At 44.3% G+C, this 26,659-nt stretch overlaps 1 protein-coding gene, 1 long non-coding RNA gene and 1 pseudogene across 7 annotated transcripts in view; 1 reads left to right on the top strand and 2 right to left on the bottom strand.

The window, feature by feature from the left end:
* PRKAA1 (protein kinase AMP-activated catalytic subunit alpha 1) overlaps window positions 1-12,800 on the bottom strand; it is a 36,231-nt gene extending 23,431 nt beyond the window's left edge. For 3 of the 6 annotated variants that reach the window (XM_036279386.1, XM_036279384.1, XM_036279387.1), the window contains exon 1: window positions 11,368-11,479. Coding sequence is in view for 1 of the 6 variants with exons in the window: in XM_036279382.1 (XP_036135275.1) it covers window positions 12,651-12,777 (127 nt within the window). In the remaining 5 variants the exon portion in view is untranslated. Of the gene's footprint in view, window positions 1-798; window positions 857-11,359; window positions 11,480-12,650 lie in introns of those variants that run through there. The other 3 variants (XM_036279382.1, XM_036279385.1, XM_036279383.1) reach the window with 3 other exon arrangements.
* A 1,015-nt stretch (window positions 12,801-13,815) lies between these two features.
* Window positions 13,816-17,201, bottom strand: LOC118641551 (annotated as a pseudogene).
* Window positions 17,202-22,723: 5,522 nt separating this feature from the next.
* On the top strand, window positions 22,724-26,587 carry LOC118641426. The gene is made up of 3 exons (XR_004961606.1): window positions 22,724-22,790; window positions 23,438-23,515; window positions 26,539-26,587. It is a non-coding gene; the product is annotated as an uncharacterized LOC118641426 (long non-coding RNA).
* Window positions 26,588-26,659: the final 72 nt, after the last annotated feature.

The raw sequence follows: 26,659 nt of genomic DNA, 5'->3' as shown, positions 1-26,659 counted from the left end.
TGACTTTTCAACAAGTCAGCATCTGTCCCCAGCAGGCTGATCACGACGATGAGTGATGGGCTCCTCTGCCCCACCAACTCCTGCAACTGGAGGCCCAGGCCAGAGATACGATAGTTCCTCACTTTTTAGAAAGCTTTTAAGCTACTTTGCTTAAATATTGTAATTAATAATATTAAATCCAAGGTCAAGTTATACAGATATTTCACAATGGGAGGGAAAAAGTCTGTGTTAAATGAGACTCAAGCAAAGTGTTTACGTCAGATTCCTACCTTCCAGTCCTTTTCAAGAAGACAACCTGCCACTTGAGCTGAACGTCCACCTGCCCAGCCTTGAGCCTTCACCACAGCTCAGCACCGCCAACCTCCCCAGCAAATGAGCAAATGTGCACCGCCGTCTACCGTAACCCAAAGGACTGTCACCGAATCATACGGTAAAATGCCATTTTTAAATGACTACAGTGTGAAAGGAATCTCTAAATTTAACCTCCCTTTATACAGCTCAACTAATCTCAAAAACATCCATGGCTAGAAAATGATGGCAGCTTCTGAAAGATGGCAGAGTAACAGAATGCACTGCATGTGCTTCTATCAAAACCTCACTAAAATACACATGAAACTAGAAGATTATAGGTTTCTCCAATCTATCTCCAATACCAAACAGATGTGACTGACAGCAACCAACTGGACTGGTAAAACACAATTCGGGAAGTCTTTTCTTCCTGAGACCTCGTTTACCGACACCTGAAGAAGTATTCACATCTGTCCCAACTACCCCCAAAATCTCTAAGCCCTGGCTTACCTGCACAGCTGAAACAGACTGGGAAATTTGCACAAGACTGAATAATACTGGCTGAGACCTGGAAAGAATATTAAAGTAGAATCCATTTAGGCCTGAACTCCCCACAAATAAACCAGTCTCCTTTCATGTCACACCCTGCTCAATTTAGTTGCAACCCTAAGTAACTTTTTTTTCTCCCAGATAGATCAGGAGGGCGAGAGGAGGGAAGAGAAAGAGAGAAATGTCGATGTGAGAGAGACATTGAATGGTTGCCACCCATACGACCCCAAACAGGACCGGGAACAAACTGCAACCGAGGTACATGCCCTTGGTGGGAACCGAACCCAGGACTCTCTGGTCTGCGGGCTAATGCTCTAACCGCTGAACCAAACTGGCCGGGGCAACCCTGAGTAACTTTAAGAAACAACTGGGGTAATCTAAAAACTCCAGACGTATATTCTGTTATTAAATAAGGAACTGCAAGAGGAGATCCAAAGCATTCTCTCTAATTCGTTCATTTAGCATCATGTACTAAGCATCCACTTATGCTAGTTAATGCTGCCAAGCGAAACAGTACTGACCCAAAGCAACCTGGGTTCCTGGGGCCTTCCTAGCCGCTGAAGATGACCAAAATAACTGTAAGGTCAAAAGAAAAATTACAGTACAAAAGAACAAAAGAGGAGAAGAATACACATGAAGCTTGCCTAAGAAATGTATGTTTTAGGAGAAATTATTAACTATTTCAGGGTGATAGTTAAGAGAATATAAAAGTTATGAAATAAGAGCAGAGCAAGACAAATTTTGCAACAGAAAAAATCATTTCAAAAGCGGTAAGTTGTAGCAGAAATGTGACAGAACAATTTATGTAACATGTGACAAGGCAACCTGTACAAAGCATAGACTTTGTAGTTCACAGACCTGCGCTTTGTCCTGTATAAAAGTGTTTACACGTTTGACTTGGCCAAGTTAAATTCTATTCATTCGTCTGTAAAAATAAGAATACCACATACTCCATAAGGGTGACTATAAGGAATACATAAAGTAGAGTTTGTAAAGCAATTCACATAGTACCTGGAACACAGTAAGTGCTTGACAAATAAATGGTAGCTATTACTAGTTAGTGTTATTTATTTTCCATTTCTCCCAGACCTGTTCCCCATCCCTAACTAATCAGCCCTAAATGTGCTGGTATAGCCAGTTTTATCTCAGCTGTCTGATAGGTCCACGTAGATTCAGTAGCATATCTTTATCCAGGCACATAATAAGTGCTAAATAAGTAACAGCTGTAATTTCTACACATCTAGTTCCCATCTCCATAAGCTTCAGACCCATCAACCTGCTCCATCCTCCCCGTTCCCACCATCACCAATTCTGAGATTTCTAGCTTCCAATCCTAATCCATGTCCTGACTTTGGGTAATTTTCAACAGATTACTGCTAGACATATACAGCAAAACCTCCATATAACAGACTAATTCGGATAAGGGGGTGCCTGTTAGAGCCAAAAGTCGTTAGATAATAAAGTAGGTTTTCTGAATGCATATGTTAAAAAATTAACAAATGTGTTAGTTTACCTGTCCTTAATTATGTAGACACGTTTGTGCAATTAAAATTAAGTATGTATGAAAAGTTTAATTTCACAGAAAAGTTTTCTATATTACAATAGATTTACATTGATACTGACTAGGTCTAGTAAGTGCATGCATCCCCAGTCACCACAAGTAAACAATGCACAGGGCTAGGCAAGGCTGAGCATGCCTGGAAATCTCGCTGGCAGTGAAAACTGCTGCAAAAGTCATGCCACGTGACTACAGAACCAATTACCACAGGAGATGCGCTGTGATCAAGTGTTAATCATTAGTGGAACACTGTTTAGAAGCGGTGACTCCTGGATTTAAATGTGTAGACAATAGTTGTAGGTATGTAATATTTATGTATGTTGCCAAAATGACTGCTGTTTTTTCCAACAAATGGCCTATTCACTGAAATTTGTTAAAAATAACAGTGAATTGCCCGGCTGGTGTGGCTCAGTGGTTGAGCGTTGACCCATGCACCAAGAGGTCGCCAGTTCAATTCCCAATGCCCAGGTTGTGGGCCCGATCACCAGTGGGGGACATGCAGGAGGCGGCCAATCAATGTTCTTCCTCATCGGAGTTTCTATCTCTCTCTCCCTCTCACTTCCTCTCTAAAATCAATAAAGAAAAAAAATTTTAAAAATAAAAATAATCTGTTAATATAATTATAAGCAAATCTTGGTTAAAAGCATTTTGAAATTAACAGATCTTGGTTAAAAGCATTTTGAAATTAACAGAGTGTTAATTTTCACATATAAAATATGGTCCGGAAATTTTGTCCATCAAATCTGAAGTTCATTAAGTTGAGGTCCACGAAATCGAGGGTTTACTGCATTCACACAGCACCAGATCCCTGACAGGGATTTCACCTGCTACCTAAAAACTACAGGAACACTTGTTTGGTCATAGAAGACCACAGAGGCAAAAAAAAAGGTTCATCTGACTTGAGTTTAAATCAGATGTTTTAAATGAATACTATTTTTTTTTCTTTACTGATTTTTAGAGAGAGAGGAAGGTAGAGTGAGAGATAGAAACATCAATGAGAGAGACCAGCGACTGGCCGCCTCCTGCATGCCCGCCACTGGGGATCGGGCCCACAACCTGGGCATGTGCCCTGACCAGGAATTGAACTGGTGACCTCTTGGTGCAGGGGTCAATGCTCAACCACTGAGCAACATGGCTGGGTTGAATACTATTTTTTTTTTTTACATCCTCACCTGAGGACACTTTCCCATCTTTTGTTCAGACAGAGTGGGAGGGAGGGAGGGAGGGAGGGAGAGAACCATCGACGTGAAAGGGACACATCGAGTGGCTGTCACCTGCACGACCCAACCAGGGCCGGGGACAAACTGCAACTGGAACCGAACCCGGGTCTCTCAGGGCCGCAGGTCGACGCTCTAACTGCTGAGCCAAACTGGCCAGGGCTTGAATACTATTTTTAAAAAATATAAATCTAGTCAATATGTACTGTACTTTAGGTATACAATTTACTAGCTAATGTTCATGACATTCCCACTTTGTACCCATATATACCAGCTCTCGCCAACCCTGGAAGGTCAGTGTTAATAACAACACTTTACAGGTAAGGAACTACAGGACGAAGAACTAACTTGTCCAAAGGTACACAGCTAATGGCTTGCAAAGCCAAAACTCGAACCCAAGTCTGTCTCAAAATATTATGCTTTTTCCAGAAATGATAAGTGAAATGTGATCAATTTTTAAAAAAAGATAATCCTCAAAAGGACATTACTTGGTATAATACAAATATCCTTTTAATAAAATGTAAATAGAAGTAAACATATCAGAGGAATCATTCATTTATAGTCTTATAGTTTTGAAAATAATAATAGACTGAATAATAATTATGTTAAAAATTCATTCACTCATTTAAGAAATAGTTCATGAGCCCTGGCCAGTTTGGCTCAGCAGTAGAGTATCAACCCGTGAACCAAAGGGTCGCAGGTTTGATTCCAGCTAAGGGCACATACCTCGGTTGTAGTTCGTGCAGGAGGCAACAAATCAGTATCTCCTTCTCATGCCGATGTTTCTTTCTCACCCCCCTCCCTCCACTGTATCTGAAGATAAACAGAAAAATATCTTTGGGTGAGGATTAAAAAATGAAATAAAATATTTCCTCTTTCAGAGTAGGCAGCTTCACCTCTAACTATTCTTTTCCTCCCTCTTTCTTGCCAGCAAATCTTGATAATTTTTTATTTTTATTTTTTTCACTTCAATTTATTTATTTTTGTTACAGATGTTTCTCCTTTTTCCCCCGCTGATTCCTCCCTTCCCCTCCCTCCCTGTCCTGTCCCCAGCTTTGTTGTCCATGTCCATTATTCATGCATACATGCATATAAGTTCTGTGGTTTAGCTCTCCCCCACCACCTCCTCTTCTGGGGATTGTCAGTCTGTACACCACTTCCACGTTTCTGGGACTACCCCGTTCCTCAGACTATTATGTTCATTATATTCCACAAATAAGTGAGATCATATAATACTTGTCTTTCTCTGTTTGGCTTGTTTCGCTTAGGATAATACTTTCCAGGTCCCTCCATGTCGTCTCAAAGGATAAAAGATCTTTCTTTCTTACAGTTGCATAGTACTCCATTGTGTATATGTACCACAGCTTTTTTTTTTTCTTTAAATCCTCACCCGAGGACATTTTTCCATTTTTTGTTCAGACAGAGTGGGAGGGAGGGAGAGGAAGAGAGAGAGAGAGAGAAACATCGACGTGAAAGGGACACATCAAGTGGCTGCCACCCGCACGACCAACCAGAGCTGGGAACAAACGGCAACCGAGGCATGACCCAGGTCTCTCTGGACCGTAGGCTGACACTCTAACCACGGAGCCAAACCGGCCAGGGCACCACAGTTTTTTTTATCCATTCGTCAACTGATGGACATTTGAGATCTCAGCTATTGTAAATAGTGCTGCTATGAACATAGGGGTACATATATTCTTTCTGATTGGTGTTTCAGGCTTCTTTGGGTATATTCCTAGAAGTGGGATCACTGGGTCAAATGGCAGTTCAAATTTTAATTTTTTGAGGTACCACCATATTGTTTTCATAGTGGCTGCACCAGTCTGCATTCCACCAACAGTATACTAGAGTCCCCTTTTCTCCACACCCTCACCAACACTTATTGTTTGCGAAGACAAAGAACCCAATTTAAAAATGGGCAGAGTAAATAGACACCTCTCCAAACAGGACATACAAATGGCTAAGAGACATATGAAGAAATGCTCAACATCACTAATCATCAGAGAGATGCACATTATCACCTCACACCTGTCAGAATGGCCGCCATCAACAAATCATCAAATCTTGATAATTTAAGGCCATAATCTGTATATTTTCCTTACTTATAGAAACAAAAATATCTGCCTTGAACCCAATTACCAAAATACTTCAATATTAGAATTTCAGTAGTATAATACTTTTGAAACTATAGTAGTATCTTATAGCTTAGGAAACACACATCATTATATTTAAGTCTCACAATAAAACTAATTTTCTCAAAAGTAGACTAAAGGTTCTCCATTGACTAAACTCAGTTGCAGCCAAATTAATTGCTGCTCCATAATCACTCAAGGCAGAAATGGACCTTGTCACAATACGCATTACTGAGAGATCTCCCCTTTTCCGACGCTCAGAATTCTACTCTCCAGACTCAGTGTTTTACAGTCGTGCTAAGGTGTTGCTTATGAAGGAAATGGAAGACCTGCACATCACTCAGAGCAAAGGTTACCAGAATTCACCTCTCCCTCACAATAACAAGAGATTAGTCAACTAAGTATTAGCTAACAACCTGTTTTTTTGTGTGTGTTTTTTTGTTACGTGCCCCTAGTGGGGACCCAACCCAGGACTCTCTGGTCCACAGGCTAACACTCCAACCACTGAGTCAAACCAGCGGAGGCCTGTTCTTGCTCTCTAAAGGGAACTTTGTCTAACTGCAAAACATTATAACAAAGACTCTTCTAATCAGATATGTAATCCTGAAGTGAAACAAGATCACACTTTGAAAGAGAGAATCTTGCCCTGGCTGGTTTCCTCAGTGGTTAGAGCACTGGCCTGCAGACCAGAGTCCTGGGTTCAGCTCCCGCTAAGGGCACATACTTTGGTTGCAGTTTGTCACTGGCCTCGGTTTGGGGTGGTGGCAACTAGTCGATGTGTCTCTCTTGCATCAATGTTTCTCTCTCCTTCCCGCTCTATCTGAAGATAAATGCCAAAGGAAAAAAAGAGAGAGGATCTTAAATAAGAGAGATGCCACCCACAGAGATAGAATTATCTACTGAAATCTACTGAAGATATTCTAATCACCTAATGATTTCATCCTCACTCTAAAATAAAAATAAAAATCTCACTTCTAAAAATATTAGCAAAAAACCAATCCTGGAGAGGGGTAAGCTATAGGTGGGAATTTGGGAAAGCTACCTTTTTCCTTTTTTTTTTTTTCATCCTCACCAGAGGATATGTTCCTTTATTTTACAGATAGAGGGAGGGAGGAAGGGGGGGAGGAGAGAGAGAGGGAGAGAGAACCATGTATCAGTTGCCTCCTGTATGTGTCCCAACCGGGGATCGAACCTGAAACCTAGATATGTGCCCTGACCGGATATCAAACCCATAACCATTTTGGTATACGGGACAACGCTCCAGCAGAGCAACCTGACCAGGGCAAGAAAGATTCCTTTTCGATAAAACATTTCAGGCATCCCAAAAGGCATACCAAATATCCACGTCTCACCCATTACCAGCTTAAGCAGTAAAACAGTATGACTGAAGCCCAGTATGACTCCTCCCAGATCTTTTCTCCGTCCTCTCTCCCCAGATACAACCACTATCTTGAATGTGGTGTTTGTCTTTTCCACAATATGAATCCATAAACAATACAGTAACATTGTTTTCCTATGCTTATGTTGCAAATTTAATTTTGTATATTCTTTTGAACATAATACCTGCACTACACAAAATTCAAAAGTACAAGAGGATACACAGTGAAATGTCCCCCTGCCCTGAACAATTAATGTTAAGTTTCATGTGTATCTTTAAAGAGACACTTTATACATAAGCAAGTAATTACACTTAGATACATATTTGCCCTGCTTTTTATAAATAGTAGGTATACTATACACATTGTCCTACTAACCCCTTATTGTCCCTCTTAAAACTACACCTTGAAAATTGTTCCCTAAGTTATATAAAGTCTCTTACTTTTTTAAAAAAAAATTGATTTTTAGAGAGAGAGGAAGGGAGAGGGAGAGAGAGAGAGAGACAGAAACATCAATGAGAGAGAACATCGAATGGCCGCCTCCTGCATGCCCTACTGGGGATCCGGCCCACAACCTGGGCATGTGACCTGACCGGGAATCGAACCAGCGACCTTTTGGTGCATAGACTGACGCTCAACCACTGAGCCACACCGGCCGGGCTCTTCCTTATTTTTTTTAATGTCTGTAAGGCGTATCCTTGTATAAATAAACCAGAATTTAACTATTGTCCTATTAAAAAGTTACTTCCAGCCCTGGCCAGTTTGGCTCAGCGGTTAGAGCGTCGGCCTGCGGTCCAGAGAGACCTGGGTTCGGTTCCCGCTAAGGGCATGTACCTCGGTTGAAGTTTGTCCCCGGCCCTGGTTGGTTGTGCGGGTGGCAACCACTCGATGTCTCCCTTTCACGTCGATGTTTCTCTCTCTCTCTCTCTTCCTCTCTCTCCCTCCCACTCTATCTGTACAAAAAAATGGAAAAATGTCCTCAGGTGAGAATGAAAAAAAAATTTTTTTTTTTTTAAAAGTTACTTCCGCCCTGGCCGGTTTGGCTCAGCGGTTAGAGCGTCGGCCTGAGGTCCACAGAGACCCGGGTTCGGTTTCCGCTAAGGGCATGTACCTTGGCTGCCGTTTGTCCCCCGCCCTGGTTGGGTTGTGTGGGTGGCGGCCACTCGATGTGTCCCTTTCACATTGATGTTTCTCTCTCTTCCTCTCTCTCCTTCCCGCTCTATCTGAGTAAAAAATGGAAAAATGTCCTCAGATGAGGATTAAAAAAAAAAGTTACTTCCAATCTTCTGCATTTACAAACAATATGTCAATGAATAACTCATTATTTCACACACATGAGTATATCTCTAGAATAAATTCCTAGAAGTTGAATTACTGGGTGCATTTTAATAAATACTGTCACACTCTACTGAGGTGGTACCAATTTATACTGCCACCAGCAAGATATGAGTATGTTTGCATGTTTTTAAAATGTATATAAATAACGAGTGTACATATTCTTCTACTTCTTCTGTTTCAGTGACCTAATCTTATATACTTGCAATTCACCTATGCTGATATATATAGCTCTAGTTCACATACAGACTTCTTACTCGAAGAAATGTTTCAAGAACTTGCACTATGATGCATTCACAAAGAGAACCACCTATTTACCTGAAATTGCAATTTTACATAGAAACAATCACCAATTTAATAGATTCTATGTATAAACAACTCATTTGCCACAGATCATCCACCCCCTAAAAAGGTAGCCTTCTCTTGGAAAACTAACAAAAACTGTCATTTTAGCACTGGCCGGTTTGGCTCAGCGGTTAGAGCGTCGGCCTGCGGTCCCGAGAGACCGGGGTTCGGTTCCTGCTAAGGGTATGTACCTCGGTTGCAGTTTGTCCCCGGCTCTGGTCAGTCGTGCGGGTGGCAGCCACTCGATGTGTCCCTTCACATCGATGTTTCTCTCTCTCTCTGTTCCTCTCTCCCCCTCCTATTCTACCTGAACAAAAAAATGGAAAAATGTCCTCGGGTGAGGATAAAAAAAACAAAAAACAAAAAAAAAACTGTCATTTTAATTTAGTGCAATAGTCACATGACTCTTTGTACATTCCTGTTTTTATAATTGTTCTACTTGGGAGGAAAGGGAGTGGACCAGCAAGGGAGTAGACACTAACACTTTAACAACCAGGAAAAATAACCACCTTGGCAGTAATAAAAGATAATTCACGTATAATTACAAATTAACCCTTGTTGTCTGTTTAAACTTTCCCCTCAAATGTTACCATTAAGTTTTGTAGTCTGTAATAGGAAACGAAATAATCACTATAAATTTATAGTCCCCTTCTTCCCCCAAATTAAATTTCATCTAAGCATGGAATATTATATTGGGAACTTTTCTGCATATCAATATTACATCTTCTATTAGATTCCTCTTCTAGGTTAAATGTACCAATATGTTTAACTAATTTTTTTAAAGCTCTATTCCAAATGGTCTCCACTGAAATATATGGCTAATCATATTACTCCTAAGAATTCTTGTCAAATTAAAGCTAGTGTAGCCCTGGCCGGTTTGGCTCAGCGATTAGAGCAATGGCCTGCGGGGCAGAGAGACCAGGGTTCGGTTCCCTCTAAGGGCATGTACTTCGGATGCAGTTTGTCCCCGGCCCTGGTTGGGTTGTGTGGGTGGGAGCCACTCGATGTGTCCCTTTCACGTCGATGTTTCTCTCTCTCTCTTCCTCTCTCTCCCTCCTGCTCTATCTGAACAAAAAATGGAAGACTGTCCTCGGGTGAGGATAAAAAAAAAAAAGAGGTTTTCCTTTGCCCTGGCCAGTTTGGCTCAGCGGTTGGAGCGTCGGCCTGCGGTGCAGAGAGACCCGGGTTCGGTTCCCACTAAGGGCATGTACCTCGGTTGCAGTTTGTCCCCGGCCCTGGTTGGTCGTGCAAGTGGCAGCCACTCGATGTGTCCCTTCACATCAATGTTTCTTTCTCTCTCTCTCTCTTCCTCTTTCTCCCTCCCGCTCTATCTGAACAAAAAATGGAAAAATGTCCTCGGGTGAGGATAAAAAAATAAAAAATAAAATAAAAAAAAATAAAGCTAGTGTAAATTACCAACATCACCACTATAGCAGCCACCTTTGCCTGCTCACTGAGCATCAACATCCCTCTTTGTAACAATACCCATTTCTGTTAAGTATCTGCCCTGTCCAGGACACTATGCAAGGACTTCAGTTTGTTCCCCTCCCCCACCCCCTCCACACACACATCCAAGAGTGGCCATATCCCGCCAAGGGTAATTCCATCTCCCTTGCTAGTGCCTACTTTGGAACACAGCCTAAGCCAGTTCGCACTTGACATCCCTGGCCAGAGGGGCTAGAAGAGTCAGTGAGATTCACCAGATGTATGCTACCACTTCCTCGGGAGAGAGAACTACAGAAAGAGATGTCCTTGGCTGGGCTGAGTTGGATTTTCTATTACTTGGGGCAAAAAGCATCCCAACAGCCCAGCTAGTGTGGTTCAGTGGTTGAGCATCGACCCATGCACCAAGAGGTCACTGGTTCGGTTCCCGGGGAGAGCACATGCCCAGGTTGTGGGCCAAATCCCCAGTGGGGAGGAGTGTGCAGGAGACAGCCAACCAATGTTCTCTCTCATTGATGTCTCCATCTCTCTCCCCCTCTCCTTCCTCTCTCTCTAAAAATCAATAAAAAATAAATTTAAAAAAAGAAAGAAAGAAAAAAGTATCCCAACAGTTTAACAACTTTAAAATGCACTGGTTGAGGATTTTGACCAACATCAACTAATGTGTTTATGAAAAACCTGAACTGTATCTGTGAAATCTGTGATCCTTTGACTAATGTTGACCTTTCTATATTTAGCAAAGCTGCTGACTAATTTGATGAAGTTGTTGACTCCTGCTTTCCCATCTGCCATGCCAAAAGCCACCTAGCAAACTGAAAAAAATGAGACCTGACTCTGTTCCAGTCTCTAGTAGGAGAACGATGAGCATCCTAATCCAAGCAGAACTGTGGGAGAGGTATGGGCACCAACAGTGTCATCACTATTTGGAGGGTGGAAGGGGTTATTAATGAGCATTTCTTACCAATACCTGTAACCTAAAAGCAGTTTGTAATGCTAATAAGTAAAGAGACAGCATAGCTGAAATAGATAAATTCAAGGGCACAGAACCATCTTGCTGACCTAATACAGATCCACCCTAATGGATGTTATCACCCTATTCTGGCATTTGCTTCTTACTTTCTTACATTGTTGGCCTTGCTGATTTTCATAAGAAGGTTTAGGCAGTTGCTTCCCTGTGGGCTACACAGCAATTTTCCAGTTCTATGACTCAGAAAGGGCAAGAGAAGGAAGGGTTCTCCTCTTCCATCCCTAGATAAAATCAGAAAATGTTTATTTAGCTCTGGTAGAGCAAGGCTCGGTTAGTTAATTCACTGTACAGACTTTCCCAACTTTTCCTGCTTTCAAGTCAAATACTGATATGCAAGTCATAGCTATTATTTATCCAAAGCCAATGCATGAATTATGTATGTTTCACACTATTTTCCTCTGCATCCCTAACAACAAAGTCAATTATTTTAAAGAAAAGAAACATTATGCATCACAAAGTTTGCCATTAAACTTCTTGTGCCAGAATCGGTGCACTGGAGAGCAAGTTTGCTATTTCAAGAATACTGTGTTGAAACACAAGGTTAAGAAAGTCCACACTTTTTCTTTAAAACACAAAATGTTTTCAAATGATGTGCACTAAATTGTTTATCACAATATAAATACCCTGTGAAAATGAATGGAAAGGAGCTCCATCAGTGAACTAATAAACACTATCTGGAGGCAACACCTGCATTAACTACCAGGTTTGGCACAGAAATGGCAAAACCGGCCATTCAGCAACACTGAAGGTATGGAGTCTGCATTCAGAACATAAACCCTGCATCGCAAACACAGGACCCGTTTATTATTCATTAACTCCTCCGAAAAATATATCGGTCCTCCTTCCCGACGATACCGCCTTTTTCTGCGTTTGTTTCAATTCTGCAAGCTACCCCCAAAGCAACCTGACTCTGGGAAGCACACACTTCGCACTCGAGAAGCCGCCGGAGCAGGTAGGTCACAGCCTCCAGCAGAGGACGGAAATACAGACAATGCCCAGAACTGCCAGGGAGCGATGGCTGGCCCCGAGCCCAGGGAGCACGGCCGGGGCGAGCCGGGGCCGCCTCGCGCCTCGGGGCCGGACCCGCCGCCGCGCAGCCCCCGGCCGCCCACCTGGGGAAGTTCCCTCCGCCGCATCTCCGCCCCTCGCGCGGACGAGCCCCCGGCCGCGGCGCCGTCGCCAGGGCGACCGTTCGCCACCCCGCCCCCACCCGGCCCGGAGGGCCCGGTCCCGCCGGCCTCGGGCTCCGCTCCCGCCGGACGCAGGACCCGGGCTGCCGAGCCCGGGAGACGAGGAACGCAGGGCGCGGAGGATGAAGAGGTGCGAGGAGCGGAAGCGGCCGGGGCCGGCTGGGGCCCCGCCGCGCCCCGGGGTCCTCACCCTTCACTTTGCCGAAGGTGCCGACGCCCAGCGTGTCCCCCAGGATGTAGTGGCCGATCTTCACCCGCCCGTCGTGTTTCTGCTTTTCGGCTGTCGCCATCTTCCTCCAGGAACTGAGTCTGCGCATGGCGCCGCGGGAGGGGGCGGAGGGGGCGGAGGGGGCGGGCAGGGCGCCGGGGCGGGCGGGAGGTGGGGACGGGGAGGGAGCCCGCCGCCAGCCGCCGCCCTGCGCAGCCCGCCGAGGCCCCGCCGCCGGCGCCAACGCTCCTCTGGCGGGGCGGGCGCCGGCCCCCCGCGCCCGCGCCCCCCGCGCCCCGCGCCCCCGCGCCCCGCGCCCCCCGCGCCCCGCGCCCCCCGCGCCCCCGCGCCCCCGCCCCCCGCGCCCCCCGCGCCCCGCGCCCCCCGCGCCCCGCGCCCCCCGCGCCCCGCGCCCCCCGCGCCCGGCGCCCGCCCACCCGCCCACCTGCGCGCGGGACGGGGCTTGCTGGCGGCGGGCCAGGGCGGCCGCCCTCCTTCTCCTGCCCTCTCGGGCCGAGCCTCTGACGGTGAAGGCGGGATGGGGGGCCGCCCCCCGGGCCCTGGAGCCCGCTCGGGGGGCGCACACGTGCTGCTCGTTACCAGTGCAGCCCGAGTTGAAACAGGGTGGGGATGCCGCCCAGGCACTGCCCCTAGCCTTTGCATTTTCCCCGCGCGCGTGGAAATCTGGCAGCCGCGGGGGGTTGTCACTTGCATCTTTGATAGAGTTACCCCCCCCCCCCCGCTCTTTTTCACTTTGAGCCTGTAAATTGCGCTCGGGCACCGCGACCGCTCGAGTAACGTTGTGGGTCTTGCCTCCTCCTGGACGCTTTCCGAAAACTCCCTCCCAACAGCAAGCTCTGTTGGAAGGACCAGGCTTGGGATATGTGGGGACATATCTGCGTCCCAGGACGGGGATAGTACCCAGACATTTGATGGATGGGGATTAATAGTTTAGGTTATCAGTAAAATGTAGACTTTCACTAAACTGCAAAGAGGCTTACGGTTGCATGCATCAGCTCAGTCGACGATTTTTTTTTAGTCAGTAAAAATGAGTTGCACTTAAAATATACTATGTTTTATGAGAACACTTTCTCGCTGTCTTGAAGTAAAAATGATTTGCACTGTTGAATCTGAAACAGCTGTGGCATTAGGACTTAATTGCTTCCTGGTCCAGGGGGTTTAGATGCCACCGCGCTGCTAACTCCGCAGGTGTGAGCCATGACCTGCTGGAAGTCCCTGTGGCACCTCAGGGGCATGATTCTTATCAAATGTTTAACCACTTTCAGTTTTGCATTCACTGAAGGGATGGATGTTCTTGTGAACTTGAGGAGTAGGCGCTTTTTCTAATCCAGGCGTCTTTATTTCATCGTTTTCCCAATATAGACGTCTTTTTGTACTTTTTATTCTGGTAACAGTATGCAGCTTACGAGGGTGCTGTGGATCCACCATAATTTTCACGATCTGCAGGTGAAGGCTGAAACACTTTTTCTGGAATTCTTGACTTGGTAAATTTATGGCGGATGCTATCTGTACAAAGGAGACAGTCCACACTTTTTGTCACAGTATGTGGTCTGCCTGGGGGCCTCTGAACTATTGAGCACAAAATCCCAGCCGTGAGTGTGGAGTGTGGTGACTGTCTTCTGAGGTCCTGGACAGAAAGCCAACACACGGATGGACAAATATTTGTTGTAGTTGGAAAGAGTAAGATGTAGACCGTTACCTATACAAATGGGATCATGCCATATCACAGGGCAAGTAGAGAAAGTATACTTATTTTTAATAAATATACTGTATTTGTAAAAAAATAATAATAATAATTTTAAGTGAGTTTAGCCCTGGCCAGTTTGGCTCAGCGGTTGAGCGTCGGCCTGCAGACCAGAGAGTCCCAGGTTCGGTTCCCACTAGGGGCACGTACCGCAAAATAAATAAATAAATAAAATTTTAAGTGAGTTTATTACTCTTAATGTTTCTCTAACATGCACAGAATCAAGTGTGAAAAAAACAGTTTATGTGATCTCAATTTTGCAGTGTCATAGCATTTGGGCTAGTGTCAATGGGCAGAGTTGGATTCTTTGTGACAATAATATAAAAAAGTAAAAAACCAAAGGTGCTATTTTTTTTCCAAGAACGTTACCTAACTGCCCTTATTCTTATATGCTTCCTATTTATGAAATCAAAATGACATGCGCTAAGCACTGTTTTGTTTCAAGCAAGGTACTACAGGGTCAGCAAACACCTTTGAGCTTAGAATTACATCACATAAGCAGAGAACAGTTCCAATTAACTTTGGGGAAATCATCATTTCCTACTTTATGCACTGCTCATATTTTGAAGGGCCAAAAAGTTGAGAAATCTTTGTTTACAGATAGTGGGGCGGGGGATGGGAGGCAGGCTTTGGTTACTGTTGTGATGTTTTGCTTTCTGGTTTCTTCACCTTCACTGATTGCCTTGTGAGTTTCTGCAGCTCAGGGTTTTTGGATCTCCACAAAGCAGAAAGAGCTCTCTGGACTCTGTTAGAGAAAAAAAAAAAAAAACTTTAATCCCCACCACCACCACCACCACCACCAAAATAGTATCTTAAATTACTTTAAATTTGCATCATGTCTAGAGTTTAGCCCAGCAAGTTTCTGTTGTTCCTTTAAAAGAAAAAAAAAAATCACGAAGTACCTCATCTCTGTACAGTGCCAATTAAGCCACAGAGCATCTTACAGTGGAGCAAACCGACACTGCATTTTGCAGACCACATAGTCTCCTCATGAAACTATGAAGACCCAAGTAAGAAAGTCATACAAACTCCTTTCTAGCAGAAACGTCACTTTGCTTCTGCTTTGGTGTTATTTTAGATACTTCTATTTAATATATTTTTTAAGTATAGTGGCAAGACTTTTTGAGGTAAAGGGAAATAATATGCCCTCAGGGATGTAGAGAGTGGGTAGACTCCAGTAGCAACTGCCCCGAGATCCCTGATGATCCTCCGTGTAGTTTCTTTCAATATTTATTAAATGCCTCTATTCACTCAAAACATTGTTGGATAAATAAAACCTAAAATCATAGATCAAATGAGTGGGAACTTAGAAATCATTTTATCCGGTCTCCTCCAGTCTGTTTAAGCAGCTTTTACTGCTTATATTTTTCTCTCATCCCATTAAAAACTGAATCCAATGAACAGTTTCTAAGAAAGCAGTAAGCCTTCTTCATTTCTTTGCTTTTTCTCTTTCCTTCATTCCTTTTTTTCCCTTCACTCCTTGTGTGTGTGTGTGTGTGTGTGTGTGTGTGTGTGTGGTACGTGCCCCTAGAGGAACCGAACCCAGGGTCTGCAGGCCAACACTCAACCGCTGAGCCAAACTGGCCAGGGCTTCCTTCATTCCTTTCAAAAAAAAAATTGTCACATTTTCTTCCACTCTCTCTTTCCTTCATTCTCCCATTGATCTGGTCCCCAAACCTTCACTTCCTTTTCTTCAGGCGTCTGATAGCTGCCAGGCACTGGATAGATGGGAAATGAAGAGTCATGCTCCTTGCTCTGCAGGAGCTCCTAATCTAGGATGGCAGTTCTCTGAATCACCCTCCCCCCGGCCACCAGATCACACTCACATGCTCAACATCTTCCAGTGAGGGTGCAAAGATAAGGTAGACTGTAGTAATTCAGCCCCTAACAAAGCGAAGTCAACGGAATATTAGTGGGCAGGAGCCACACTATGGAGGTAGCCTTGACCCACTCTAGTGTAAGGGGAGGAAACAGCACATTGTTTTCAGACTTCAGTGCGTCAGCTTCTATTAGTACAGTAAGTCACAGTACATTTCAGCACAGAGGAAGACGCGCCAGGATGACCCAGCGCACAGGAGGAGCTCAGCAGTCACTCAGCAGCTGCTTCCTCTGCAGCTCTTCAGAGATTCTTCGGGAGCTGAGGCCGCAGCCTCTTCTCCGTAAGGACGTCCCGGGTTAATGCACCTGCACTGTCAGGTGGACATTACGCTCCGCAGTGTCTACCTATCTCTAAACACGGTGACCAGAACCAAAAATTCTGAGTACTCCACTGCCACTGATGCAGCCTAATATTCCCTTAGCTTAGCTGTAGTCACATGGCAACTAATATTCAGTAGTTATTAAACAACAACCAGGTAGGCATTAGGCAGTTGGCTAGTTGAGGACTCCAAACACAAAGGAACACTGCATGGGCCTTCAGCATGGATGCTACAGTAAAACATACCTGACCCTAAAAGGGGTTATGAGCAGAGGGCATCACCTTTAGCTGTGGACGTCCACAAGGGCTTGAACTTGAGTATATTTAGAGGAGCATTAAGAGATGCTGCTTTGTACTCAAAGAAAGGGGTGACTGGCGTGGGGCATGGGAGTTCGGGGGAGGCAGCCCAAGGGGGGACGAGTATATGCAGAATCACAGGGAACAAAGGCTTTTTAAAGAAGAGTGAGTGGTGACAGGATGAAATCTGGGTGTTCAAAGGGCTCCTTAGGAGAAAGGAGAGAGAAACGACTAAGTCCTGAAAGGCCACATACGTGCTTCTCAACTTGTCCATTGTCTTACACAGAGTGAGAAGCCATGGGAGGCTGTGACGTCGGTGCATCTTAGAAGGACATTCTTCACCAAAGAAACAGCTGTGGGTACCTTTGGGAAGGGAAACTGGGTGACCAAGAGCCCAGTGCAAGGGGCAGACTTTTTCCTGGGTACCCTTTTGTAACTTGTTTGTTTCAAACCTTACAAATATATTACAGAGTCAAAAAAATTAACTGTTAAAAATTTTTTTTAAACTTTGTCTTTGATGTGGAGGATAGATTGGAACAGAGAAAGACTAGAGTGGTGGTAAAACAAGACTTGCAATCATCCAGTGAAATGATGAGTGAGGCAGGCCCCACGTATGAAGAGGGAAAACTCCAGGCCTGTTTAGAAGTGGAGTTAGCGAGGTACAGAGATTGATGTGGACAGAGAGGGTAGGAAGGAACCATGATTACCTCCCAGGTTTCTGAGAGATTGTTGGCATGATGGGGAATGGAGGTTCAATAAAAATAATTTAATCTATAATCTTAAGATGTCTAAGAAACATTCAGGTAAGGGTATCCAGGAATATATTGGTAACACAGGTCTGTTGCTCCACAGAAAGGTCAGTCAAGAGATACAGATTTGGTGTCATCGCCAAACAAATGGATCAATGATTATGGATGAGATCACCCAGTTTGTAGAGTTACGGGGTCCAAACAGAACACTTAGAGAATATGGATGATTAAGAAGATCCAGAAGCTATGGAAGAGACAGAATTGTAGTCAGTTTATATTAGAATCTCCCCAGGAAGTTATAGTGATTAAAATTAGTTTGTGGAGCCCTGGCCAGTTTGGCTCAGCGGTTAGAGCGTCGGCCTGCGGTCTGGAGACACCCGGGTTCGGTTCCCGCTAAGGGCACGTACCTCGGTTGCAGTTTGTCCCCAGCCCTGGTTGGTCGTGCGGGTGGCAGCCACTCGATGTGTCCCTTCACGTCGATGTTTCTCTCTCTCTCCCTCCTTACTTTCTCTCCCTCCCACTCTATCTGTACAAAAAAATGGAAAAATATCCTCGGGTGAGGATAAAAAAAAAATTAGTTTGTGGATTACTGTCCCTTGTTAACTAGGGTAGGTGATTCCTAACTCTTGGTCTGAATTTTTTTTTTTTTTTAATGTTAAAATGTTTCCAACTACTTCACAATGACTAATTTAAGTTTCAGTTACCCTTATACAAATAGGCCCAGAACTGTTTTCCAGGGAAAATCTTAGCACTGTTTACAAGGACTTCCTTGGCCCATCCGAGGTAGGTGTGGTTGGTTAGTCCTAGTTGGATTCTTTGTTTTTAATAAGAAGGTGTCAGCCCTGCCCACCTCTGAGTTGACTGGCTGAGTATTAAGCACATGGATCTGTCCATGACCAGCAGCACTGGAAAGTATATTCATTCACACACAAAAATGTAGCTCCAAACTCTTTGCTGCTCCATTCTTGTCAGTTAAGGGAAAATCCTTGGATGGTGCTGATGGATAGGCTGATAGTCGAAATTGTACCCTGGATCAACTGAGACTATGGGGGTGGGCGGTTAGTAATTGGCCGGGACTCTTCCTGGTCACTGTTAACTTGCTTTTACTCAATTTGGTACGATAGGGGTTGATAAACGTGTGGATACCTTGAACAACCTGACACTTTGGCTCTCCAGCCAGACTAATAATGTGTTCCCTTCCAAACAATATTCTTGAAAAGTTTGTTCAACATTTATTTAAGTGGAAAGACAGAGAAGGGGGACAGCTGGAGCAGTGTCCCAGGGAACAAAGACCTTGTAGTGACTACACCCTAAATTCTCAGACACCAGCCATGGGCCATGTAAGCATGCATTTTCTAGATGGGGAGGCCTTATCCCACCCAAGTGATTGGCCAGACTGGTTCCTTTTAGCCACATCCTTCCGAGAAGAGCTCAAGTAAATAAAAATTGCAGTTATGGGTTGGCACCCCAGAGATTGCGGTATCCTTTTAGCAAATGGCTCCCGCGTCCCCACTGGGTTGGCTCCCGCGTCCCCACTGGGTTGGCTCCCTCCAGTGTGTGCTGCCGTGTCTCCTCAGTGCCGTGTCCGCGGCGGGAGGCTGGGAAGAGCAGAGGCACCCTCTGCCGACTTCACAGCCTCCCTCTGGCAAAGACGTAGTTGCTAAAGGCGTGCACTTTATTTAGTATTCTACCCTCAGCCCTGCCTTTATTATATCTCCTTCCCCTAAGTGCCTTATTTATTCATTATTTACGTTGCTGGATTTATTATTCTTTAGGTTTCTCAGATACTTTTTAAAAAAATATTTTATCTTGCCCAGCCGGTGTGGGTCAGTGAACTGAATGTCGACCCATACACCAAGAGGTCACCAGTTCGATTTCCAGTCAGGGCACATGCCCAGGTTGTGGGCCCGATCCCCATTAGGGCATGCAGGAGGCAGCCAATTGATGTTCTCTCTTATCGATGTTTCTCTTTCTCTCTCTCCCTCTCCCTTTCTCTCTCTCTAAAATCAATAAAGAAAAAAATTAAAAAGCCCAGAAAATTAAACATCACTACCAATCTCACCATGACACAGAGATGACCCTTTTAAAAACATTTGTTTAGCCCTGGCCTGTTTGGCTCAGTGGTTAGAGCGTCGGCCTGCGGTCCAGAGAGACCCAGGTTCGGTTCCCGCTAAGGGCATGTACCTCGGTTGCAGTTTGTCCCCGGCCCTGGTTGGTCGTGCGGGTGGCGGCCACTCAATGTGTCCCTTCACATCGATGTTTCTCTCTCTCTCTCTCTCTCTCTCTCTCTCTCTCTCTCTCTCTCTCTCTCCCCCTCCCCCTCTGTCTGAGCAAAAAATGGAAAAATGTCCTTGGGTGAGGATTAAAAATAAATAAATAAATAAAAACATTTGTTTATATATCTTTCCAGTGCTTTTTTATGTATATGAATTCACACTTTAAAAAAAAACATACTTTAAAAATAAACCTGGGTGTGTGCCCTGACCGGGAATCGAACTGGATATTTGGAATTTTCATAGCTCTATCTCCTCTCTTCCCTTTATTATTTAATCATTTATTTGAAGCAGTATGGACTCATGAACATTTGACACTGGCTTATATGTTATCCAATCCTTCATTTCATTGCTCAGGTTGTTCCGGCATTGGTTATGGGGCTCTTTCAGTTGGCTCAGGTGTCCCTGTGACACTCCTCCACCAGTGGCGTTTTGTCCGCGTGTGTTTAGCGCGGCCTTGCTTCCCGGCACCGCCAGAGCTCCGGGCCTTCCTGTGCCTTTCCCGCCCCGTTCTACCATCAGCGTTGCTCCGAGGTGTCCTGGTTACTTTTATCGAGAGTGGTTTTAGAAATCAAGATTTGGAGTAAGGAGTGTCCTTGTTTCTAGATCTTCTCAGCTGACAGAGCAAGGAAATATATATCAACCGATAAATACACGCATATCTCTAAATATGTTTATATGTGGAAGCCCCCCTTATCTATATTAAACTAAACATGACTTCATACTGAGCCATACAACCAACTCTAATCCAATTCACATGAATTATTTTAGCCTCTTCCCTTTGCTATCTGTAAACTTAGCTTATCTGTAAACCTAGCTCCCATTATCTAACATCCATTTACTTAATTGTTCGATTTGAGTGTATGTGTGTGGAAGTATCAGAATTCTCGACTCTACCCCTGTGGGTTACAGTGTCATCGCCTTGAATCCAATGCTTAGTACAGTTCCTTTGTCATTAGTCTTGCGGACTCCTCCCGTTCCCTGTGGTAATCTCGGACCCCACACTTCCTTAGGTAAACACCTGTGCCCTCCACCCTCTTCAGTGAGGTCATTTCATACACATATAATGCAGATAGATTATGTTGTCGCAGTCTGCATTCCATCCTGGATCCCCCAAACTCTGTTTTAATTGTCCCCCATTCACCCTGTTGGTGAGGAAGGAATTTCCTCCCAAGGCTTATGGGGAGGGCCGCACACCCCACCTCGCACAGGACAGACGATGTCAGTAGCAGTGTATTGGTCACACGTACTCACAGCCCAGGGGAAGAAGACACCACGCAGCGCTCAGGACCACATGCAGGCTGCACTGAGAACAGAATGAACAGCGGCTGAGCAAGGCAGCCGTACAGCATCAGGAGGCTGGGCTGCCCCTGGTTCCATGATTAGCTGTTTGAATAATCTCACAGGCTGGCAGGGAACGGAAACCCATTACTTAGGGATTAGTGCTAACTGCACCTGGTCCCTTGGTAAGGAGGGTTGTTTAGCTATAGCTAGAGGAATTAATCTATGGGAAGAGTTGGGAGGGGAATTTACAGTTAGGACATCCTACGCCCTACCAATTTTACCAGTGTCAAGGCAACACATAATAAGAAGCTTTAATGGTAGACCTTACACCACAACCTCCCGAATGATTTATTAAAATCTGCATACGTTGCCCAACAGCTGTGGCTCAGTGGTTGAGTGTCAATCCATGCACCAAGAGGTCAATGATTCAACTCCCGGTCACATGCCCAGGTTGTGGGCCAAATCCCCAGTGGGGGCCATGTAGGAGGCAGCCAGTCAATGTTCTCTCTCATGGATGTTTCTATCTGTCCCTCTCCCTACCTTTCTCTAATAAAGTAGAAGAAAAATTAAATCTGCATGTGTTAAGGTTTGCTCTGTGCTGTAAAGTTCCATGGGGATTTGTTTTGTTTTTTTATCCTCACCCGAGGACATTTTCGCAATTATCTTCAGACAGAGCAGGAGGGAGAGAGGGAGGAAGAGAGAAACATCGACATGAGAGAGACACATCTACTGGTTGCCACCCACATGACCCCAACCAGGGCTGGGGACAAACTGCAACTGAGGTACGTGCCCTTAGCGGGAACCGACCCTGGGACTCTCCAGTTCACTGGCCAATGCTCTAACGCCGAGCAAAACCTTCCAGGGCAGTTCCATGGGTTCTGACAGTTGTACAATATCATATGTCCACTATTACATGATCATGCAGAACAGTTTCACCACCCTAAAAAATACGTGCTTCACATAGTCAACTGTTCTCCTCTTCTTCTGTCTCTAATTTTGCCTTTTTCAGCCCTGGCCGGTTTGGCTCAGCGGTTAGAGCATCGGCCTGCGGTCCAGAGAGACCCGGATTCAGTTCCCGCTAAGGGCACGTACCTTGGTTGCAGTTTGTCCCCGGCCCTGGTTGGGTCATGTGGGTGACAACCATTCGATGTGTCCCTTTCACGTGGATGTTTCTCTCTCTCTCTCTCTCTCTCCCCCCGCCCTCTCTGCCTCTCTCTCCCACTCTATCTGAACAAAAAACGAAAAAAACAATTTATTTTAAATAATTTTTCCTTTTTCAGAATGTCATGTAGTTGGAATGATGTAGTGTGTAGTTTCTTTCCATTAGCAATATCCATTTAAAGTTTATCTGTATCTTTTCTGTGACCTTTCAATGCTTTCAAAACAAGGAAAAATATAAAATAGTTTAAAATTTAAGGAAGATTGGTCTTCATTTTAAAATATTTTCTCCAAATATTTAAAATATTTTATATTTCCTAAAAGAATCTTATGACGGCACAGCTTTGTTAAAACCTATGTTAAACATGTCAAGAAGACATACGCTGAAGAACTGAGCAGGTACTTAACTTAGTGGTTTCTTCAGTAATTAATAAATGATATAAGACAAAAAGAGTTAAAGATCTGATTTTTCTTCTCAGTAAGGAATATTATTTTTTACATATGTAGTCAGTACATGAAAGTATTAATTTGTAATATTCTTTTTTTTTTTTAAGATTTTTATATTGATTTTTAGAGAGAAAGGGAGAAGGAGCGAAACATTGATCGGGTGCCTCTGCGCGCCCCCTACTGGGGATAGAGCCCGAAACCTGGGCATGTGCCCTGACTGGGAATCAAACCAGCAACCTTTTGGTGCCCTGGAAGGCACCCAACCAACTGAGCCACAGCAGGCAGGACTGTTACATTCTTTATACTATTATTTTTCTTACATAGAATAAAACAATTCAAGTACATTATGAAATGTATAGAGGTTTTAATTTCAGAAATTAACTTAGTTTTAATGGGAATTTTGTTTTCTTTCTGTTAGAAATTTGTTATAATTCTAGTATATTTTATTTTTACTAAAATGGTTATACATTACTTGAAACTTTAACATGGAGAATCTTCTAGGTTCCTTATTGGATTATGTACATTATAACTGACCTTTACTACAAGACTTTTCGTTTTGCCTGAAATTAATACTTTGTTGTGTCTTTTTACTTGCTTAGGTTTCTAGGTACTTATCACAAATTCAAACCAACTTTCACCAATTGTCTAAAATCTCTCAAGACATTGGAACGTGGGAGGTGCGTTATCAGTTTGATCTTCCTGAACTCTCCTACAGTTACTGTACCTGCTTTAGTTGTTTGCCTTTTACGACTGAGTTATCATTCCAGAACCCCCTTCTCCACCAGGAAGGTTCAGGGTGCGGAATCTTGGGAACCTGGAGATACCCTTTAGCTTTCTGGTTGGGTTTTTTCTGTAAAGCATGGTTTTCCTTTTTTGTTTGTGTTTGTTTTTTCTGCCTGGTTTTGGTAGAACCTTTCCCACCAGTGGTTTTTCGTCATTGTTGTTGTTAATCCTCACCCAAGGATATTTTTCCATTGATTTTTTTAGATAAAGGGGAACAGTGGAAGGGAGGGAGGCAGGGTGGGAGAGAGAGAGAGAGAGAGAGAGAGAGAGAGAGAGAGAAGAGAGAGAGAGAGAAAGACATCAATGTGAGAGACACATTGATTGGTTGCCTCCAGAATGACCCCGACCGGTCCAGGGATCAAACCTGCAACCCAGGTACATGCCCTTGACTGGGAATTGAACCCGAGACCCTTTGGTTTGTGGGCCAATGCTCTAACCACTGAGCCAAACTGGCCGGGGCCCCACCAGTAGCCCCACCTAGAGAAAGGCTCAAGGAAGTCATTTTTCTGAGAGCTTATGTGTTAGAAAATATCTTTATTCTACCCTTCTACTTTATAGTTTGGCTGGATATAGGGTTTTAAGCTGTAAAGAATTTCTTTAAGTTATTTATTTATTTTTTTATCATCCTCTCCCGAGGACATTTTTCCATTTTTTGTTCCGGTAGAGTGGGAGGGAGAGAGAGGAACAGAGAGAGAGAGAAAAATATCAATGTGAAAGGGACACATCGAGTGGTCTCCACCCGCACAACCAACCAGGGCCGGGGACAAACTGTAAACCGAGGTACGTGCCCTTAGCGGGAACCGAACCCGGTCTCTCTGGACCGCAGCCGACGCTCTAACCGCTGAGCCAAACGGGTCAGGGCTCTTTAAGTATTTTTAAGGCATTGCTCCTTTGTCTTCGAATGTCCCTCATTTTCTTGGATACATTTATTGAAGTCAATAAAATTGACCTTGTTTAAAAAAGATTATTAAACTTATTGGGGTGATATTGGTTAATAAGATTGTTTCAAGAGTACAGTTCTACAATACATCATCTGTACATTGCCTTGTGCATTCACCACCCCAAATCAAATCTTCTTTTGCCACCATATATTTGACCCCCTTCACCCTTTTCTACCGCCCTCCATGCCCCTTTCCCCTTTGATAGCCATACCCTTGTCTGTGCCTATTTTTTTTTATCCTCACCTGCGGACATTGTTTTGCATCTGTCTTTAGATATAGCGGGAGGGAGAGAGGGAGGAAGAGCGAGAGAGAGACATTGATGAGAGAGGCACATCGAGTGGTTGCCATCCACATGACCCAACCGGGGCCGGAGACAAGCTGCAACCGAGGTACGTGCCCTTAGTGGGAACCGAACCCGGGTCTCTCCGGTCCGCGGGCCGACGCTCTAACCGCTGAGCCGAACCAGCCAGGGCTCTCTGTGCCTATTAATTTTTGGTTTATTTTGTCTGTTCGCTGCTTTCAGTTTTATATCCCACATATGAGTGAAATCATACAGCTCTTGTTTTTTTCTGTCCAACTTATTTTGCTTAGCATAATATTATCGCTTAGCATAAGATTCATCCATATTGTCGCAAGTGGCAGGACTTCATTTCCTCTTATGGCTGAATAGTGTTTCATTTATATATATACCATATCTTCTTTAGCCAGTCATCCATCAAAGGACATTTAGGTTGTTTCCATGTCTTGGCCAAAGGCATCCCACCTCCCAACTTTAAATTACACTACAGTAATCAACACAGCATGGCATTGGCAGAAAAACAGGCACACAGACCAACTTTGAAGCAGAGAGAGGGCCAATGATTTAAGCAAGCATGCCTTTGTAATGAAGCCTTATAAAAGCCCAACATGACGGAGTTCAGAGAACGTCTGGGTTGGCGAACACGTGGAGGTGGGGAGAGAGGTGTGCCTGGAGCAGGCATAGAAGCTCCACACCCTTTGCCCGTACCTCGCCCTGTGCATCTCTCTCCTCTGTTTCTCCTTATATCCTTTCATAGTAACTCCTGTCCAGTAAGTATAATGTTTCTCCAAGTTGTTTGAGCCACTCCAACAAATTAATAAAGTTCAGTAAGTATGTTTCTCCAAGTTCTAGAGCCACACCAACAAATTAATAAAAAGCGCCCCCCCCCCCCAGGAGGGGGGTTGTGAGAACTTCTGTTTGTAACCGGTGGGTCAGAAGCACCTGGGTCTGCAGCTGGCTTCAGCAGTGGGGTGGGGATGAGGGTGGTCTTGAATCCTTAACTTGTGGGGTTTGATGCTGTCTGCAGGTAGTGTCAGAATTGAGTTGAATTATAGGACGCCCTGCTGGTGTCTGAGAATTGCTTGGTGGTGTGTGTGGGGACCCCCCCCCTCACACACACGGGAAATTGGGTCACAGAACACCACTTCCAGGATCATTTGTTGAAAAGACTGTTCTTTCTCCATGGAATTATCTTGGCACCTTTGTTAAAAATCAGTTTACCATATATGTTTGGGTCTATTTCAGGACTTTATTATGTTCCGCTGATTGACTATTCTTATACCAATACTAAACTATCTTGACTATTGTAGCTTTATACTACAGCATGTTTTTTTGTTTGTTTCACTTTTTTTAAACAGCTGTATTACTATTCCATTGTAAGGATGTCCTATTATATAACTCAACCTCTACCTAGGGGATTTAGTTGTTTCTATTTAATTTTACAACTAATGTAACAGCAAATGCCCACGGGCATGCACTTTGGGGCCCAATGATAGTGCTCGTGTAGGGTACGTGTTTAGAATTGGGAATGCTGGGTCAATGCTTCCCCACATTTTCCCCGAGTAATTGGGTCTACTTTCAGATCCAGACTGTTATCAGTGATACTCATTATCCAGGAATGATAGCTATATCGTCATAATAATCACTGACATTTATCAAACTCTTAACCTTGTGCCAGGCACCGTGCTGAAAGTTTAATATGTACCATCTTAATTTGTTCTCACAGCAACATTTCATAATCAACGATGTTATGAGGTAGGTACAACCATTTTACAGGTGAAAAATGGGCTTCAATTAAT

Source organism: Molossus molossus, unplaced genomic scaffold, assembly GCF_014108415.1.
Source record: "Molossus molossus isolate mMolMol1 unplaced genomic scaffold, mMolMol1.p scaffold_m16_p_3, whole genome shotgun sequence".
NCBI lineage: Eukaryota > Metazoa > Chordata > Mammalia > Chiroptera > Molossidae > Molossus > Molossus molossus.
This window is presented reverse-complemented; position numbering and strand designations above follow the sequence as displayed.